The 20939-nt window shown below is 36.6% G+C and overlaps 1 protein-coding gene across 1 annotated transcript in view; it reads right to left on the bottom strand.

Annotated features, from left to right (window-relative positions):
* The window catches only part of NUCB2 (nucleobindin 2), a 31123-nt gene that overhangs the window by 3904 nt on the left and 6280 nt on the right, over positions 1-20939 (bottom strand). The window contains exons 2-12 of the mRNA XM_076344086.1: positions 15228-15371; positions 14467-14574; positions 13017-13143; positions 9558-9661; positions 7674-7859; positions 6939-7029; positions 5352-5410; positions 3722-3814; positions 2590-2679; positions 1843-2013; positions 1428-1509 (exon numbers count right to left, since the gene is read on the bottom strand). Of these exons, the coding sequence (XP_076200201.1) occupies positions 1428-1509; positions 1843-2013; positions 2590-2679; positions 3722-3814; positions 5352-5410; positions 6939-7029; positions 7674-7859; positions 9558-9661; positions 13017-13143; positions 14467-14574; positions 15228-15371 (1255 nt within the window). The remainder of the gene's footprint in view (positions 1-1427; positions 1510-1842; positions 2014-2589; positions 2680-3721; positions 3815-5351; positions 5411-6938; positions 7030-7673; positions 7860-9557; positions 9662-13016; positions 13144-14466; positions 14575-15227; positions 15372-20939) is intronic.

Below are 20939 nucleotides of genomic sequence, written 5' to 3'. Positions count from 1 at the left end.
GCCCCAAATATGAAAAGTTTCTAAAGGAAAGTTTCTAGTGTAGGGACAATCAAACAAAACCTTGTATTTTTTTGGTTTGTAAGTGGAATCAAGAATTTTGTATGTGACTAACAATGAAATCGGATTGAGATTACCCAATAGACTGCATTATTATAATATTCAGTTTCCTCTTAGATTACTAGTTGTTTCTGTTTTCAGTGAAATTTTTTTTACTTACATAATACATTGGTTCTTTGGAGATTGTTCTTTCTGAAATATATTATGTGTTTATGAAACCTTTAATCCCAATATAGGAAGCTTGAAAAAAAAGAAAATTAACAACTTGCTCCTGTATTTTACTCCTCACTGTGTCAAAAATACTTACAACATTCTCCCTTTGCTTACCTTTGAATAATACTAATTTTCATAGTTTGCTGAAGATTTCAGAACTTGCAGCTGCATTCTTATGATTTTATTTTTTTCCTTAAATTACCCTTAGTAGCTCCAGTAGCCTACAGATCAGAAATATTGTCTACTTGGATCTTCTTAACTCAGTGAATGACTAGTGACTAGTTCTGGCTAATATAATGAATTCTTATGACGCCTGATTAAATGACTTTGCAGAAAGTTTTTACATAAAATAATATATATGTTAAGAACAGTATCTGCTACAATATTGCCAGTATCAAAAGATGTATCATTAGTCCAACTCCCAGGGCATCTGCCATTACACATGATGTTTTTACTGAAGGTGAGGGGAAGTGAGGCTCTTACAACTAAGGATCATAAAATGAAATTACCCACAGGCAGTTTTGAAGCGAATGAAAGACAAAATTAAATTGGTACTGAAATGTCATTATTTCTCTTCACAGAACTGAGTGGCTTAGGGTTAGAATTTCAGGGCACTCAACAAAGTGAGCTGTAATCACTGAATATAGCATTTAAGGTTTGAAATCCCACTGTTGGCCCTGCAGGAGCAGTTAAGAGCTTCCAGTATTCAAAAGGCTGCCTGGATGTAGTCCAAAGCCTTATGTTTGAGATGAATGTCAAGAAGTTCTTGAGCTCTACCGATAATGTTAGCACATGAACATGGAAGCCAATAAAGCCATATTAGTTTCAACCTTTCTAGAGGGGGAGAAAAAACTAAGTTAGGATGTATGGGAAAGCAGAGCCCCTTTAAAGCACAAAAGAAACATGGACAATGTGTTATGGATAAGAAGTGCTAATATATACCTGACCATTTTGTTGCCACCAATGAGCAAATGCAATGATTTATTATGACACTATTTTCTTTTAAGGGTGTTGAAGCAATTGGTCATTCATACTGTCTAAAACTAACTTGTCATGTCACGCTGTGCCCAACTGCTGGTAAATTGGCCACAGAGGATGACCTTTACATTGGAGATCTTATTTTAAAGTTTGTGTATCTACACAGAAAGATAACATACGGGGTTGGAATTTCAGTTCTCCAGCTGGTCCTGCAGGAGGATTTCCTTGCTGTAGTTTCTTTTGTTCCATCTGTTTTACAACCTGGTGAAAAATAAAATACCACATTTGAAAAACTTAAATCTGTCAACTTTGTCTGATGTGACATAAATGAATACACTTAAAAGAAATTTTGCAGTCATTAGGTAAAGTCTTTCTTAATGGGCATACTACTGAGTTGAGATGCTTGCTTTGTTTGCTATAATCCTGAATACTAGATTATGTTCTGCTGTGGTACCATTAATTTACAATTCAGCTGGGACTCATATGAGAAATCAAGGTAAAGAATGCTCCAGAGTTGGGGATTGTCATGAGACGTTACATATATAAGGATACAGAAAAGGGAAAAAAAAGAAAATTCTGTTCTCGTAAGTGTACCTGCTGAAGCTCTTGTTTCTGAGCCTGAAGCTGGTCGTGCTGCCTCTGTAGCTCCTCCTTCTGTTTCTGAAGATCTTCTGCTTTCTTTCTAAGTTCATCTTCCTGCTGAGAAATATGACTTTCAAATTCCTTCAGCTCGTCCTCAGTGAAGAGCTGCTGTTGATCTAGTGTCTGCAAGAAAATACATACAAACAGGAATACTTAGGCAGGAATGCATTTATATTTTTATTATCTTCCCACTGAAATTATTATTAGCTGACTTGTACAGTTCACCAAACAACACTCAAAATTTTCATCAAAACACCCAGACGTGACACTGTAAAGGGTTAGTACACTCACTGTGAGAAACAGTAAAATAGCCGTTTCTCGGCTATTTTCTCAGCAAAATTCTACTACAGATTTAGAGGTAGGAGAAAAAAATTCCTCTTGCTTCCAGTTGAGCTCTTATCTTCCCTTTAAAGTGATTCATAAACAAAATGTCCATTTTCTGTTTTGAAAAGCATGTGGGAAAAGCTCTTCTAGAATCCACAGGGTGGCGCAAGACCTTTTCTGTTTGTGTGTGGACCATAAAGATTACATCTGCAGTACATTAGTCTGCTACATTTTGTACATTACATTTAGCTAAGGCGCTTAACCACACACATACCAAAACAGGACTGAAAAAAAGCAAAGGTCAGAGACATGCCATTTGGTCTCCTGGTTAGAGCGATGGTAATAGCACAGTATGTTGCACTTGGAACACATTACCTCCCAGCTATCTGGCTCCAAAAATTCTTTTTTCTCTGTAGCTCGCAGGAACTCTTCCAAAGTCACTAGCCGGTCCTTGTTGATGTCAACCTATTTGAATAAAAAAATTAAACTCAACCTAAAGGACGGGTTTTGGTGGAGTTAATGTTTAATTTCATTATGCAAATACCTTCAAATATAACCATTTTATTTCTAAACTGTCCCATTTTCAAGGGAGTGCCTCCAACATCTTCTGAAAACTTCTCTCACAAGCTCATATAGCTTAACAAAAATGGAAATAAAAAGTAAATCCTCACATTTTACTTCAAAATCCATTGGCTTTACTGGAAACATTGTATGTGGTCACAGCCCCAACGCTAATAGTGGCATGCATGATTTTTCTGAGAAAAATGTTTTGTAGCTTTCTGGTAATAATTTTGTAACTGTGAGTCAGAGTAATCTCCACTGTTGGATAGGGAGGTTTTAAAACATCAGAAAAACCCCAACTGAATTGTGTCAGAATCCTTTAAGGGGAAGGGAGGAAATGCTTCCCTTTATGAATAACAGAAGACCAGTCTTGCTCTGTTCCTCAAGCTTAAGGAATATAGTTGAATACAGAAAAGATAGGAGTGAAAAACACTGTGGTTCAAAACATCCTCTTCCCTTTCCTCTGTCTCCTGAGCTGAAAACCTATCAGAACTAGTAAAGGAATTCACTGCCATAGGTGATACCTTGAGCTCTGAGCCCTCTTCTGAAGGGACAAAGGTGAACTACCTGAAAGAAGACATTGCTCTACTCCCTCTTCTCACACCTAATTCTTACCCATTTGCCAAGTGCAAAAGCACATTTAGAGTCTTCCCTGTTCGACACAAAATTCATAGGGAATTTCTATTGAATCTCAATATCTGCAAAAGATGGAGGCTACAGCACAATTCCTTCTCTGGAACTTCTTAAAAAATAGTCAACAGGCATTTACATCAGAATATGGGCACAGGACTTGAGAATTGTAGCTTTATGTGAATCCCAGCACAAACAGCATTCAGTGTGACAGGTCATCCCTTTCTGCTGTACTTGGACAACCCTTCACGTTAGGAGGACTGTAATTCTTGAACATAGAAGGAAATCAGCAGCTCTACTGAACATCAGTCCCCACCTCATTCATTACATGTTCTCTCATTCTCAGCCTTTCTTCTTCCATTTCAACCATGTCATCCTCTTCATTTTTGGGATCGTAAACTTTTTCTAGCTGAAATTCAAAATTAGCAAATGTTAGTTTGGAGAAAGGGCTGCTCATTCAAATGACAGAGCATATTTGGAACAGTAGCGTGAGATGTTGCTAAACACGTGAGTTCACCATTTTTCCAACAGAATGAGAGTGTGTGTGTGTAATTCTCTTTTAGCATAGTATTTAAGCAACAAGTGAGCCTTTCATTGCTAAGACCAAAGTTTTCAGTTAATTCATGTGGTCTGTTGTAATTCAGTGCTGTGGACATTACAGAAAAATTGACCTCAGCATGCACAGTCTGATCCTACATTTGATTCAAAGCAGGCAGAGTTTCCACGTGGTTTCTGGAACAGGAGAGAGTAGCTTTTTTATCAGAGCATGCAGCTGACCCTGTAAGCATTCAGGATATCACAAGACAAATTGAGTGCTTAATTTAATGGTCCACTTCTCTTCTTGCACAATGTCTTTCTGGTGAGTTTATGCTTGTTTGCTTCTACTTAGCTTTCTTAGTCATTTAGCTTCGCTCGCTTAGCCATAGGTAATTTTAAGGCCCCAGACTACTTGTTTTTAAACTACAAAACTGCAAAATGGTGGGACATATCTGTCAAAAAAGACTGCCATATATCTTTATTGTATTAGAGGGGATTATGGCAAAGTATTGTTAGAAATCTGTATTTGCAAATTTAATTTCTTCAAAAATTTACAGTAGTTTGAATTTATAAGCTTCTATATACACTGTATAGCACATTTCCTCTCTGACTCAAGAAATCTAGAAAAAATTGTAAGACTAGATATTGACAGCCATAGTACTGGATCTTTGAATGGGAAGTTTAGGGTTTTTTCCTGCTATACCAAAACAGAACCTACTGGAAAAATGAAGACCAAGGCCCTTTGTTTACTCATTGATTCTGCAATTCCCATCACTGTAGAATTTCAGTACATTGCTATCATTACCCTTCTGGGAGGCAAAGAAGTACTAATATTTGCGTTTTCACAGACAACAAACCAAGGCTTAAAGAAACTAAGAGCCTGTCTACTTTATCAGATGTACATTTGCTCCAAACTAGCTAGATACAAAATATGTGAAATTTCTGTAGCTGCTTCCACAATGTGCTGTCTTTGAGCCAATTCGCACGAGCGTGACCCTTTTCCTCTCAACAAGTCTTATGACTTTAGATTAGCACTGAATGAGCACAGATACCCAGCCTCAGAACCTCTACCAGGCTGCATCTAGCCAGAGCAGGAGTGCAGCTCTCTGCATTGCAATTTATACAGCTATAGCTATCCTGCAGATTAATTATAAAATCTCAAAGAAGCCTGTGGCAGAGAAATACATGAGCACTAGATCTCCGGTGTCTGAGTCCTATGCTTCAACTACTTTATTTTCCCTGCTGATATGTTTTTACACTTTTGTAGAAACATTAAGGATGCACAAAACTTGGCGCGAATACTCTACTTTGTAGTCCCAAAGCCCCCAAATATACTTGGAAAAAAATACAGACATCCCTGTAACCATTTACTGAAACAAGTTACGTTTTTTAAATTATGGTTTTTTTACCTCTTTAGTAAATAGGGCTTCTAATTCTTGCTCATCCAGGAAACCATCATTATTGACATCTACAAAAAGAAGTGTTGAAAATACAAGCTGAATATCTACAGAAAGTAAAACATGTAGTAGTTCTCCATAAGTTAAGTAAGTATCAGCAAACACATCTCACATGGATTAAAAACCTCATTTAACAAGATGCTGGTTACATTCTGTTTAGGTTTTTAATCAGGCATTGGCTGAATTGTATTACCATTCTTGGTTGGTTGGACAAGTCTGGAGCAATCTCCCTACTTTTTAGATTAGCAAACTGGAATAGGTCACAACAGGATTGCACAAAGTGCAATTGCCAAAAAATATTGCTGGAAACAAGTGTCTCAATTTAACAACTAAATTTGTAAATAGATTCAGGAGCAACAAAAATCTGTAGAGGAACTTTGTTAACCAACAGTGTGACTCTCCAAAAAACCTAAAGAATTATCTGAAAATCTATATAAATATGCAGCGCTTGAGAAGAGATCACTGTAAAATGACTTTTCATGACAAATGCAAAGAGGAGAATACTTGATAACTAATGATCCATCTTTTATCCTACATTCTACTCTGAATATTGTTATACTATCTCTGAAATTGAAAGAGAATGTCTACTTTGAATGACTGTTATTATGCAATATTTTTGTTTAATTGCTTCAAAGTTTTTTATATACTAAGCTCTAAGGCAAAAGATTGTTTCAGCTATTTCTGTTTTGATAAGATTTGCACAAAAAAGCTACCAAAAATTTTCAGAAAATCATCTTGCCAGATCTCTTTCTAGAAAGAAGAAATAAGGTTTAATAACTATAATACGTATTTATATATTTTATAAACCAAGATAAAAGTTCAGACTCAAGCTAGAACACTTTTCTTCAGTTAAATTATCATCTTTGGGATTAGTCAAATTCTGTGTACTGTTCAACCCTTCACAGCCCAGTGCCAGGCAGGATCTGCTTAAGGGTACTTTATTATGAAACATTTAACAATGTCAGGATATAAGGTTACACACTTATATAATCACATTTAAAGCAAAATGCCCATTGAGATGCATTCTCATCTCTGCTACTATTTCATTGTTTCTAGCTGCACACTGCTCAGAAATATAGAGGCAGGATTGGGGGTCATTTTGGTTTTTCTTTTATTAAGGGAATCTTGCAACTTCTGAAGAGGCTTGGCACTTCTATGATCACTGCAAAGATAAGGGGAGTCTGGCACTTATCTGCAGAGATGATGAGAAAGCAGGTTTTCCCACACACACCTCTGAGGATTTATTCCTAGTATGTAGTGTGTAAGCAAAGTTATAGTTATGGACAGCCCTCTAAGTACCCATACTTCCCTGAGCAATCACTACTGGTTATTGGCTGTATGATTTTATGAGTAGTTAAACAAAACTCTGTTTTCAACTTTTAAACCCCACAGTAAACTTACAAACAATAACATAAATATTTTCTCCTCTATACTCTTCAGATTCATCCAAATTGCTTGAGGTATAAGACAAACTTGTCCTCAGCAGAAGGTAACAGAAAGTCACTTCACTTGTTCATTAAATTAAACTAAACCTCTTACCGTGTAATTTGAAAAATGTTTTGGGGTCAAATTCATTAGGATCTAGTCCATCTGCTTCTTCCCACACCTCTTTCAGTTGATCTTTGCTTCCCTATAGATTGGTTACAAAGAAAAACTATTCAAAAATGATGAAGCGTAATTTTTCTGCATTACCTTTGCATTACAGTTTCTCTGAAAGGCTTTATTTTCTGATTAGTCATGTTGCAAATGGAATCAATGGAATTTTCTTTAATTCTCTTTTGGTCAGGTCTAATACTTTCATTAGACAGAAAGGCCCAGGGAAAGAGCGAGTGTCAAGGAAATGCATACTCTGTGGGAAGGAACACCTGTAATAATCAGTCATGGCCACAGACTCATCTAGAAACACTAGCTGAAGGGAGTTAAATTAGTTTGCCTTTTCTAGAGCAAAACTGCTGTGATGCAGTTCCTTGTAGGCCAGGCATACCATGAAGGCATCCCTACAGTTTTGAATACCATTCTGGCTTCTTCCTCATGAGTTTTAGCTTCTTTGTAAATAATAATTCTGCCAGCAAATAGCATACTTGTACAGAAAAAATGGGGGTATATATAGTGGGTTTTGTAATGCTCTCAACACTGTTCCTACACTCTGCTCCCATGTCAATGAGAAGAGGCAAATGCTGAGAACAAACAAGATATACCCTGCTCTTCATTAGCTTTTTCTCTCTGGAAAGGAAAGCTTCCACCCAATCATGTAAGAACAGACTGTGGCCTTACAGGATGGTGAACTTTAGGGTGATCTCCATGTTTTTTCTTCATCTCTTCAAATTTGGATTCTTCTCGCTGCCTCTTTTCTTCATCCAGTGTTTTTAAATACTCTCTCCTCTCATGTTCTTTCATCATCTCATATTTCTTAAACTCCTCATGGCGGGTCTTATCATAGTTTTCTAGGTCACTTGTAGCCTAAAAATATAGATATATGCAGACACATTATTATGCCACACGATTATGTTAACACGTACAACATGAAAAACACTGTATTGTTCAGATCTGTGGGCAAGGCTGGCCATATTGCCATTCTCTTTTTAAACATGAGGTAGACTAGTTGGGGGTTTCCTTTCATGTGACAGTGATGCAAAAACATCCCTCCTCACTTCATTATTTTCACAGAAATTAATTTGCAAGGGTTCAACTGCTGGACAATTTTTGCAACTACACAGTACTGTAAGAAGGCATCAAGCTGTCCTTTCTCATCAATTAATAATAAATTAACTCAAGTTAAGCATGTCCCATACTAATTAAACACAGCTTCAAATAGTGCCATTAACTCCTTGTTTATTTCAGAATAAGAACGTTTGTAGCTTATCCTGCAGTTTAATGAAAAAAGTGCCTTCATTAATAACGGGAGTTAGTTTGCAGTAGCTTAATACAGATTAAATAAAAAAACCCGATTATATGGAGAGAAAGGGTGTGAGGGGAGAATGTCTGACAAGTACTTGTATAGAGTTTGGAGATGTATCATTTTCAGACAGCTCAAGGTATTAAAAGATGTTTTGGTAGTGCTTTTCAAAGTAACATGTTCATACCTGATATAGTCTCTCCATTATTTACATTTTAATTTTCAGATTCACTGTACCTTTTCAAAAACAATTCCAAAGCACAGACCCCCTAAAATGCCCATTACACTCTGTCAATATCTCAGCTGAGAAATGAGAAGACAAGAAAAATAATATAAGAGAAAGAACTGCCCCGCTGTTCTTTCTATGCTTCTCCTAGCCAACCAGAATTTTCCCAGAAGTGATGCTCAGAAATGGCAAGAAACTTTATAATATCTGTACAATAAATAATTTTACAGAAAATTGAGATACAATTTTCCAAGGGTAAACAAAATCCACAAAAATTACAGGAAGCTTAAAATATACCTTATCTTTCCATTTATTTTGAAAATATAAAAACTGTCAAATTCTCATGTCAGACATGCAGTGCTCTCTAAAGCATACCTGAGATTAAAGTCTTTTTTCCCCTTGGGAAGCGTATTTTTTCCAGCAGTTGAAAAAAGCCATGCCATGCTTACCTTAACTGCATCCCCTTAATAAACATGCACTGAAAAAAAAAACCCCACACCTGTGATTGGTACCGAATCTGCTAAATAGACATAGAATGCCATGCCCAGCATATGTAATTTCTAATATTGGTATCTTAAATTCTACTCTGCTGTGGTTTTGCAGCTTGACATAAATATAATAGACCCCAAAATCCAAATGGCTAGTTTAGGGATGATTTTTTATGTCATTCTGTGAGACACTTAAATCATTTAGAATTAGAAATCAGAAAATACATTTGGGAAAAATGTACCCCTATCAAAACTGCATTTAATTTAAATGCTCTCAGAAAGGCATATTTTATTTCCAAAGTTGTTTGTACTGGCACATGAATGCAAGTCCTGTTAAGACGCCATGCCAAAATTTATGGGCTCTTCAGCATAATGCACTCTGACAACAGTTTTCAAGTGTGCCATGGAGACAACTGACTTTTCTCTGAAAATGAAACTGCATGTCATTTATAAAAAAGTGGTATATATAAAAGGATTTGCCTTTACCAGAGAAAAAGCATAATAATTAATACCAAAAACACCCATAGTAGTTTATATCTAGCACTCACTGCTTTGATCAACATATCTAAGTCTTTAGGTTCGAATGTGTCAGGATTCTGATGGTTCAGGTGCTCAAACTGTTTAAGGAGAGCCTGATGGTCTATGCCAGTGTCTGAAAAAACAAGGTACAAATGTAAAACATTAAAATAAGTTTGAAATCAAGTGAGATCAGGAAAAACTTAAAAACTTCCAAACGGGAGCTTGTGCCCTTCTAAGTACCTGAGGCTCCCTGAGGACTGGATAATTTTTTCCACTGTCGGAGGACACGATAGCAGCACTTCTAAAGTTGCTTTTCCTGAAGGAGATTGGCAAACTTGATAGCAATTTGCACTGTATTCCTTCTGGTGTGTCAGTGTTGCACTGCACACAATAATTTAACATGCACAAATTAAGGCTCGTGTTTCAGCAAGGAAACATACAATCAAATTGAGCTTTGCAAACCAAGAAAAACCTTTTATTCCCTTTTACATAATTGAGATAGATAGTTGAAGTTATGTGCAGTATCAGAGCTAACAACTTGCATCTTTTTCCTGAACTGGAAGAAGTCTGACTCTTCTATTGCCCTGTACATTTTGCAAATTACTTGTATCTGGCCAAAGATGTATGTACAATATGGTGTAAAATTATATCAAATCAGATAAGCAGATATTCAAATTTCATTTGTGCAAAATGAGAAGTGCAAGACAGTGGAGAGTCAGGTTCTGTGTCTAAAAGCTGCAAACATTTCTCTCTTCCTTATGACAGGAACTATACCCAACAATATCAATACACAATGCACTAACAACAAAACACATCTCTACAACAGGCTTTTCTAGCTGTTACCATGGTTTCTGACTGCTAATGCTAGATAATAATGCTATCTTAAGCAGCATACACTTTGATATGTTATGTATAACAATTTTGACAAGCTTTTACTAGATGGCTTAGCAAAGAATATTTTATTTGTTTTGAAAAAATTGGAAAACACAATTTTGAACATGTTATCCTTTGGTAAACTCTCTGTCTTACACTCAATGTTGTGTTTGTATTATCACAAAACAGCAAACGCTGGCTGTGGCAGATTTCAGCCATCATTCCTCCCTGGTGAGATCATAATTTCTGTTGAAATATATGCGCTTTAGCCCGTTTTTGAAACATTTTTTAGAAGTGTAATAATAGGCTTTCTAAAAAAACAAATAAAAACCAAACAAACAAACAAAAAAAACCCAAAAAAAACCCACTGCCCCCAAACCCATTTTTCTCCATTCCTTATATTTATGGGAAAAGACTCATTCTATTTGACAGTATTTACTTGCCACATTACTGTATTATCTGAGACCCAACCCCTAACATTCTTCTGTCCTGTACTGACCAGTCTAGTAGGATCTTGGTGCAAATATTTAAAAACACATCTGGATCAGGACTGAATATATGCAGAATATAATCTCAAGTCTGTTTGTTTTTTTTTTAAACCTGATCCATCTGAGAGGGAAGAAAACAGGGGGGGTTGTGTGCTTTTTTTTTTTTTTAAAAATCAGATATTAAGATTAAGATCTTAAGACCAAGATATTAAATGGTGTTACAGGGAAAAGATTAACAGAACAAATAAAAGGAAACCAAATAGCTCTGCCTGCTGTTACTACAGAATGCTCTTTTGTACATGTTCCAAGACATTGCATAGGTGTACAGATGCAGCTGTATTTTACAGGTAATCTGGCCATACTACTTGTATGTGGTGTGAAGTACTCGCTGGTAAGGCTGATTGTAAACTTTATAACTTTATAACACTCCCAATGTTTTCACATCTTAGTAGTCATCTGAATATTTTGAACTGGAATAATCTGTTCTTGTTCTTTCCCAAAAGTAAGATCTCACACTTACACTGTAACAGATCTGATCTGTTGGGGGGAATTATTTTTCTAAAGCACGCTCTGTTAGTTAATCTTGATTTATGGAAGTAGAGAGGGCTAGAAGTAATCAGTCAATTAAACTATTAAAAAAATTTCAAAACCCACAAAATTACTATGTACACAATCAGGTATCATTAGCTGCTGTCAACTAGCTCACTGTGAGTGTCACCATCAAGTCACTGGACTGCTTGTCTGCAATAGGAGCATGAGACTGGGTTCTTGGCAGCTGAAGAACCACCTGAGGAAGATGAACACGGGGTCTGGCAGATATGTGAGGCAATGCACTGACTCCTGTGGAGGGGCTACCACTGGTCTGCACTGTCCAGCTACCAGTGGACTGTACTCTCTGGACTAGAACTTTCATTAAAAGAAAACATAGGACAGAAAGGTGATCCGATGCCCTCAGCCAACTCTATATTATTATTCATTAATTATACTACGGTAGCACCTAAAGACTTAATTAGAAAGGTACTGCACTGTAAATATCTTTTTTCCCAAATTAATCTGATGCTTTCCTGACCCTAGTAACGTCCCCATGAACACATATTTGCACACAAGTACTTCTTCAGTCTACTTGCCACCTCTAAATTCATCTTAGTCTAGAAGACAGATCCTTATTCTTGGAGTATTTTAAATTGATACATTACCTGTTCAGTTCAGTGGGATCCCTCCCCATAACCTGCAAGTGTTTTTAATAATAAAATAATCTTCATAGGTAAATTAAGCCCTTTTTATTAGAGCTTCTTTGTGAAAAACAGCATTTCAGAAACAAGATCATGCAGTCCATCTTGATCTTTGTTTATGAGCAACTAATTATCTTCAAAAAGAAACCACTAATAAGAAATTTACAGAATTTTTCTAAATGCAAACTTCAAAAATTCTTCGGTAATAAGAAATAAAAAGGGATAGCACCACTTCCCACACAAACATACAGCAATCAGAATCATTAAAAACCCATATACTTTATTCATTAAAAGAAATTGCCTGAGTTTGTACGATTTCATTAGCAATTAAGAAAATGCTATGAAGAATTTTTTTCACTCCAAATGTTTTTCTTTATTCAGGGGCTTAAAACTGCCCCAAAAATAAGAAAAATAATCTTCTGAACTGAAATGTTTAATGTTTGTTATAAATCTGTACAGTAACTCTTATTGGTGGAAAGGGGGCTTAAAAAGAGAAAAAGGAAAACTTTTGTGTTAACTAACTGTAAAAAAAAAAAAATTTCTACCCTGTAAAGACATGAAATGCTATGTCATGTTGTATTCTTAAACATAGTCCTACTATGTTACTAGTTCTCAGTGGGTAATCTATAAATCAATGCACTACAAAAATAAAAAAAGAGGTTGAAAAAGATTAGAACTATCTGAAAAATCCACTGCCAGAATCAAGTTTAGTTATTTATAAAATACAGATGGCTTTTCTCTTCTCCCTTGTTTCCTATAAAGATGGGTCTTTACTGGCCCTAGGCCAGCTCAGAAAGGACACTCACTTTCAAACAAAGCATAACTGATGGATTTTGGGCACCTCTCCAACACAATCCGATCTGTTAACTCACCTAGTTAAATTTTGTATTCTTACCTTGAACAGAATCCATTTTAGCTTTAATTAACATTCTTAATCTTGCCACCTCTTGTCTTTTTAGTTCATCCAGCCGTGTTCTCACATGGTGGCTTACTAAATCAAGCTCTCTGCTTAGTTTTCCACTCTGTCAAAAAATAAAAGTTACGTATAAAAACTAGAATGAAGTAGCCTTTAGGATTCCCGTTAGACATGAGCTGCAAGACAGCAGACTAGTGGCATTCTTTGGCAATACTGTAGCCCACATTATAAGAATCTCAGAATTTTTTCAAAAAGCAGATTCAAATTTTTTAAGCCTATGGTTATAGAAACAGAGAGGAATCCTAAAAGCTTTCTGAAAAGAGAATTTCTAAGTATCTTGCTCCTCCAAAGAGCAAAAGCATGACCTTGAAGCAGCAATACCTAGTAATGTTTAAGAAGTGACAAATTTCTTGATCAAATGTTCTCAAATTAGTTCAAAAGAACTGTAAGATGCACACAAAGAGCTGTGTTCTTCATCCACTTGATGACGGCTGTAAGACTTGAGAGTAGGTACAAGCACAGCAACAGCCACCAATGCTGTATTGCAAGAATATTTATCAGGATCTGGAAACGGATAGCAACCTTCAAGGGTTGCACTGGATGTAGCACAGAGGAAAAAGGAGCCAAAAGCTGCCAACGGCAACATGAGGGATTAAAGGAAATGCAAAAGGCAGGATCTTCTCTTTAAGTCTATCACTTTAGACTGTTTCCTACCTGTCCCTTGCTGAATTTCTAGCTCATAAAGGGGAATGGAGAACAGCCACCACCTAGAGCCAGGAACTAAAGTAGAAAAGACAAGAATGTGGTGAGGTTTTGGAGAGAGTGCTATGTGGATTGGCATAAAAGAAAGGACAGCAGTGGAGAAAGCTAGAGGTCTATTTTATTCCTATATACACTGACTTTACCTCCAGCGTAACTCCTCAATTTCCCCAGACTTTAAAATCTGACTTGCTTGTAATTCTCTTCCATGTCATCATATTCATTTGTGACACACTATCTTAATCTCAGAAGGCAGATATACCTCTATGTTCAAAACAGTGTTCCAAATGACTCAGCAGGCAACAGCGAGCGAGAGCTACGCTTGCAGCTGTTTTGACGTACATTAAGGTTTACCTACCTGTATGGAGTCTGAAATCAGCTTTTTAGTAGATAGGCAGAAGGCAGAAACTATGAATTCAAGCATATGTTGTTGGGGGGGGGAGGTTTATGCTATGGGATACTCTTTAATGAACAGAAGTTCTGCTGTCCCTTGACTAAAGACAAAGATCTAGTAAGAGTTAAATACCTAAGCAAATAAAAATGAGAGGAAATTTAAGCTCACAAAAATTGAGAGAAGCATGAAGAAAGAAAAGGAAGAAAGAATACAACATACGTGTCTCATGATTATGGATTTAATTAAGCTTAATTTAACTCTTTTTTTTGTACCTACCTTTATTTCCTCTATGTCAGCAGTCTGGAGTTTCTCCCTGAAATGCTTATCTGTTTCCAAGACATCTATTACTTGCCTGAGATATTCATCATAATAAAGTCCTGTATCCTTCAAAAAAAAAAAAAAAAGAAATTGAGAAAAGAATGTACTACCAAACATTTCACTTTGTTTAAATACAATGATTAAACTGAAACTCAAATCTCAGCAACACAAGCATTATACTGTCTTACATATCTTCGTTTTTTCTGATTTGTATCATTGCCCTATAACAACTTATGATTCATTTGTTTCAGCAACTGACAAGGAAGAGGAGAAAAGTGTTTAGGAATCCATGTCATACACAAGTATCTGTCATGTTAATATAGTTTGGGGGTTTTTTAAAACAGTGCAATTCATTCATTACTGTTCTATTTGAAACACTGAACTGGAATCACTGAGTGGAATTTCCTAAGCCACCACTCAATCGCTTGAAAGAAGTCTCTCTGGAACAGTAAGCAGTTCTTCCTATTGTAAGCTGGGGAATTCCTTCCATGTGCCACCTCGCCTTTAGCAGCTCACGAAAAAAAATAAAAGAGAACAAATTTAAACGGAACCTCACCATAGTAGATGGTAGACTGTATGACAATACTGGCTAATATTAGTTTCCTTCCTGCAAGTAACTCCAGTAAAGAACATCTAAATTTCAGGAAGGGAGTTTGCTATAGCCAGATTACTAGCAATCAGGAAAAAATACTTAATTAGATAAATTTCATTACACTTACTGGATTTTCTACCTTCTCTCCTTCTACGTGGCCTTCTCCTTTGACTTTTGTCTTATCTATGTCTATAGGTACAGCTTCCAAGGCCATTAGGAGACATGTCATCAGCAAAATACACTGTTGGGGCAGGACAGATAGCCACTTCATCTGAAATGAGACCAAGTCACAAAAATCAATATAAGTGATGTTATCATACTGTACTGATTAGAATTTTTTGATGTTCCTACATAGATACCTGTAATAACCCACTTCCCACATGTTCTACTGCTCTCAAGGAACACTAAAACTCAAAGAATTAAATACAGCTTTAATTTTTAAAGACCATTATTACACAAGCAGATTTCCTCAGATTATCCTACAGTTGTGTGGCAAACCCAAGTTGTACTGTAAACGGTGAGAGGTTTATAACATGTTGAGGTATTATCAATGGCTCTGCAGAACAGGTGGGAACACTCAAAGTTCATACACTTCTTTAGGACGGCCAAGTCTTGCATAACTAATACTGACACTCCTATTCTGATCATGTCTTTGCTGAAGTTATTGGCAAACTCCTAAAGATAATCATGGACACTGAATCAGATCTTAGTGTAGTAATGCCCATAGTTTTTATGTTTCAGCAATGGAGTGGTTTGCCTAATTTGGAGTCAAGATCCCCTCCAAAATTTATTTGCAGGAAAAATATTTTACAATCCATGTTATATCCATACTTCAAGTTGACAAAGATTCCTGAAAAAAGTGCTCACACTACCTGAAATTGTTGCTGAGGCTGGGTCTTTATTAATAAGTCTCCCCTAGACTTTCTTTGGTGTTTTATGTGGGGCTAACTCGCACATAGTTTGATGAGCATCAAGCTCTGTCTTCTCCCTTTCTATGAAATTTGTTTGAAAATAGCTCACTTCATTCAGAAACTGATATGGAATACAAGAAATCCAGCTAAAAAAGTAATGATGGTAATCCAGCATCCGACAGCAAAGTCAAGCTCTTGAGACAATTCAGCCAATTCAGCCTATGATAGTCCACAGTCTCTGGATATTCTACAAAAAGCTTGAGCAAACTCTAATGTTACGTTAGTAATATCAATCACCTCCTGGAAAGTGAAAGTTGCCAGTCAGATACTGTCTAAAATTATCTTAGATACGTCAAAGAAAAAGACATAATATTCAAGAAATGTGCAGTCAAACAAATCAAAAGTATACCTGCTACAAGGGGAATTTCTGTGCAAGTGCTTTAACTAGTCATGCAAGTAAGTCTATCAAAAGTACTTATGTCCACCAGCAGCAAATCTCCTTTTTTTTGGGGGGGTGGGAGGGACAAACTGTAATTACGGTGTCAGTGCCAGTTTTCCTGATTACATGCTCTGAGACTTGACAGTAAAGCATTACTTTTGCTTGGATCATACTGCCCCTTTACTAAGGCAATAAATATAGATAATGGTATGTACTTAATATTAAGCATTGTTGACACCCTTTATTCATATAAGTATTACGTAAAAGAAAGCACTCTTATTAAGAAAAAAAATGGGAAATGCATACAAGATGTGCAGAGGTATTCTTTCTTTTGTTGGGGATGAGGGAATAGCTGGAGATAAAAATATATCCACCTATCCATCTTTTGTTTTATGTGTCAGAGGCTCAAGAGTGACAAGAATTCTCTGCTTTTTCTTAATCACCTCTTCAGTAAAAAGAGTCTAAATGGATTCTGCTCAGTTATAGCAACTATCTGTTACTTTCATTTAAAAAATGACTAACATCTGATTGTTACCAGATGGGATAGCAGGAGCTACTGTTGCTGCCATATTGAGCATATTAGATTCAATGTCAGCACTACTGTCAGATCCACAACAGCAAGTCTCATTAGCTTTGCCTAGGTCATTCCTTTAAAACAAGCAAACACACAAACAAAAAAAATGCCAAACCCAGATTGATTTGATTTGCTGGAACTAGTAAGTTAATTTCTATACTTCTACACAAGCTGTTGGCTTGCAGTGACTTTACAGAGCTGATGAATGAAGGAATTAGTTATTCACTATCACTTTTAAAAATGCCAAAGTTCCAATATTTCAGATGTTTTTAATTACAGAATATTGTTGTATAAATGCTGTGCCTAAGTTTGTAATTTCAATGGGATTTAATCACAGGAAATAATAACTAACAAATACTATTGTTATTTACCTAAATATTGTTATTTAGGTTTTCAAGTGTCCTGATCTTGATGTAGATGCCAAGACTGAATATTTCTGAGTACTAACTGGATCGCTTCTATAAACCAAATCACCAAGTTCATGGACTTGGCCAGAAGTTTCCCTTCCTGTCCTTATCCTGGATCTTCAGGCCAGGCTAGGTTACAGGGCAGATCAACAATGCAGCTGGGAAGTCCTGAACTAGAGCTATCTTGAGTTTGTACCTGTTAGCGGCACAGCTCATTTTATGTATCAGTGGCATGGATAACATTAATAAGTCTATATGTGATGCAGGCCATCAATTCTTTTAGCTGGCAGACAACCATCACCCTATTGTCACTTAATTTTTTCTGTCTCGCATGGACAAGATCACCTAATTTTGTCCTCTTTTTTCCAAAAGTAGATTGACACATCTAGTATTAGTCATTCTCTGAACACTGTTGTCTCTTATTTTATCCTTACCAAGGCATTTTGATATACCTGTCAACATATGAACACAGCTAGATCACCATGTAGGCCTGAATACAACAAATGGAAAGTGGAAATAGCTTAACCTATGCAGCAGGTTGGATAGAAATAGAAAAGAGTGTTTCTGTAACAGACTACCTATATAAAACATGACCAGCCCTCATCATATTTATAATTCAATATGCTTCCTCAGGAGCATAACGACATCTCTGGTCCATAAGAGCAAAGGGCCCTCTAGCCCTGGGTCCTGTCTGCAGTGACGGGTGCTTAGGGAAGGACATGAGAACAGAGTGATACTCACTGTTACTTCTAGACTGCCTCAGCCCGAGATTTTTGGCCTTTCTTACATTCAGGTTGTACCTTTTCTTTACTTCAATGGATTTTTATTTCAGTTCTTTATTCAATTGATTTTTGAACCATAAAAAGTTTGTATCATCTGTAACACCCTATGGCAAGTAGTTCCACAGATAACACATGTTGTGTGAACCATCTCTGCTCTGAACCTGTCATTCATTTACCTCATTCAATAACCCCCTAGGTTCTTGTATTGGAAGAGATGTGAACAATTTATTGTTAATTACCATTTCCATATTATAGCTCTCCAACAGTGATCATACACCAGTCCTCACTCTTCTCACCTAGACAATGCTAGCTTACCTACTGATTCCTTTCACAAAGCTTTTCCACACCTTTGATCACGCTTGTTAGTCTTCCCTGAATCTTCTCCAGTCCTTTAATATCCCATTTGAAATAGAAGAACCTTGGGAGGCCTAGGCTATGCTACAGATTTTATCAGAGCATTGTTTCTTAACAAGAAAGGTTTATAAATTCTATAGATAGGACTGAGAATATTTGCAACGTGATGGTTCACTTCCAAAGCAGATTGAGATACAGTTGTGAGGAAGCTATGGTACTTTCCTTTTCAGATGAAAGAAACAGCAAAGAAAGTAAAAGTAAGGCAAACACTTAGTTCAGTATCTGTCAACTAAGTGTATTTAAAAAATGAATAGGAAAGAACTGAACCTCAAAATCTACTTTGAAAGATTCTGGACGAACAGCCTGGGCAATAACTTCTCTAAACACAGAGCATCACAGTCAAAAAAATTTACAAGTAAAACAAAACTCCACCTTGCTGAAATTCTAGCAGAGTATGAATGGGGCAGCCTAGTAAACTGGTAAGTGAAAGGCCATAAGTATGCAATGGATATGAAACAAAACTAATAAAAAACCAAAAGACTTACGAAGTATATGAGTATAATAACTATACTCAGTATTTTTAGAAATGTTATTTTTTTAAAAGGTTATGTATGTTTGAAGTACTCATTTAAAGAAACTGTAGCTTCTAATAATGCTAAAAATTTGGACCCCTGATAGATGAATAAATATTTTCCCGAGTGAAATATTTTCATATATACAAAATTATAGAAATAAAAGTAATTTAATATTATTATAAGCCACTCTAGTTATGTAAGGTGTGTAAACAGTGTTTTTGAAAATCATATGCGGCTATTATTTGAGCATGCTCCTTTCATGTAAGACCAACAGGTCATGTAGTGAGCTGAACCATGGCAGAGAAGGCAGAAACTCAAGTGCTAGCCATAGTTACGGCATCGATTCATTCTTTGCCTACGGCAAGTACTAAAGCCAACGCTTTCAATGATGACACCTGGTCTCTGATCCATTTTAAACACATAAACAATCTTTTTAAAGCTGCTAACCTACAACTTCTAGTAACATGAATAATTGTGGAGATGGGGATTGTCAGCTTAGGCCGAAGGGGGGCACACAGTTAAATTTTTAGGACTTTTTCCTTGCTACTCAGGAAAACTGATACATAAAATGTCCATGCTGAACTGAAACAACTGAGGTATAAGCAAACATGTTGGTCTGCCAAACCACATATGAGGGAGCACTAATCTCCAGCAGATTTGGGATGGGCAACTGGAGCCGTATCATCTTAAACTACCTCTGTAGTAGTCAGCAAAGCTTATCTATCAAAAGCCCTAATCAAACTAAGTGCCATAGGGTCTGCTGACTTTCTGTGGGATTTGTGCTCATGGACAATTTGGGTCCCCTTGGAAATAGCAACCTTTGTAATTACACGCTATCATACATAATGGGAAGGACTGGATGATATCACAATATGTTCTTCACATCTATTTGATGTAATAAGCTGCTCTGAAAAGAAGTCTATCTACTGCCCATCAGGCAGTTTTGTTTCAGGTTGTGCATAGGGTGTTTTTATCATAGCCCTTTTGATAAAACAGGCCAAAAAATCCACAAGTACCAGGAAGAATTAAAAGCAGAGAAGACCAAAATGAATAAGCAAAAAATCTCTCTACCATTGCAGCTGAGTTTGTAGACTACTATGCTTAACACAGGACTTCCAGTAGTATTTTGAGGAACCCAACTGTTTACACAACCTGTGCTATAACAAGTAAATTGGAAATACATTTATTAGAATAAAAAATAATTACCTAGTGAAGACAGAGTTACTGTATTTAGGTATCTACTAGTCCAAGACTATACTCATCAAAATTCCCTCAATAAAAGCAGGTGACTAAGACATGCGTCAACCTTTAGAGTGTGACAGTCACAACTGAGTCACTGAGCACATTCTATTCTGACACGTATTAGAAGGCAGAAGCCAGGCCCATTGCAAATTCTAACATTAATCAGCTGCAAGAAAAAACTCAGTGTGATTCTCAAATTCAGCAACTAGAGGGAAGAGTGACAAGAGACAGGATGAGAGGAAAACTGGGGTTCCAGTTTTTGTTCCACTAAACACTTTACTATTAAGAGTTCATCCCACTCTCAGTGTGTTACCAGCTACCTTCAACAGTTCCCAACTTTTGAGAAACCCATTCCTGGATGCCCATTCCTTTCCAGGCCCTTCAGGCTGAGTCTATGTGTCTGACTCAGGCATGTGGTTTCTTCTGCCAGGACTAGGAACCACCAAGTCAACAGACAATCACAGTGCTGCAGAAGAGGAGCAATGTCAATTTGATCATTGTCATCTGTGGTACATAATGTACAGCATACAACCTCGTGCCCTGCTATGGGTGTGT

The sequence above is a fragment of the Aptenodytes patagonicus genome, chromosome 7 (genome assembly GCF_965638725.1).
Source record: "Aptenodytes patagonicus chromosome 7, bAptPat1.pri.cur, whole genome shotgun sequence".
Classification (NCBI taxonomy): domain Eukaryota; kingdom Metazoa; phylum Chordata; class Aves; order Sphenisciformes; family Spheniscidae; genus Aptenodytes; species Aptenodytes patagonicus.
This window is presented reverse-complemented; position numbering and strand designations above follow the sequence as displayed.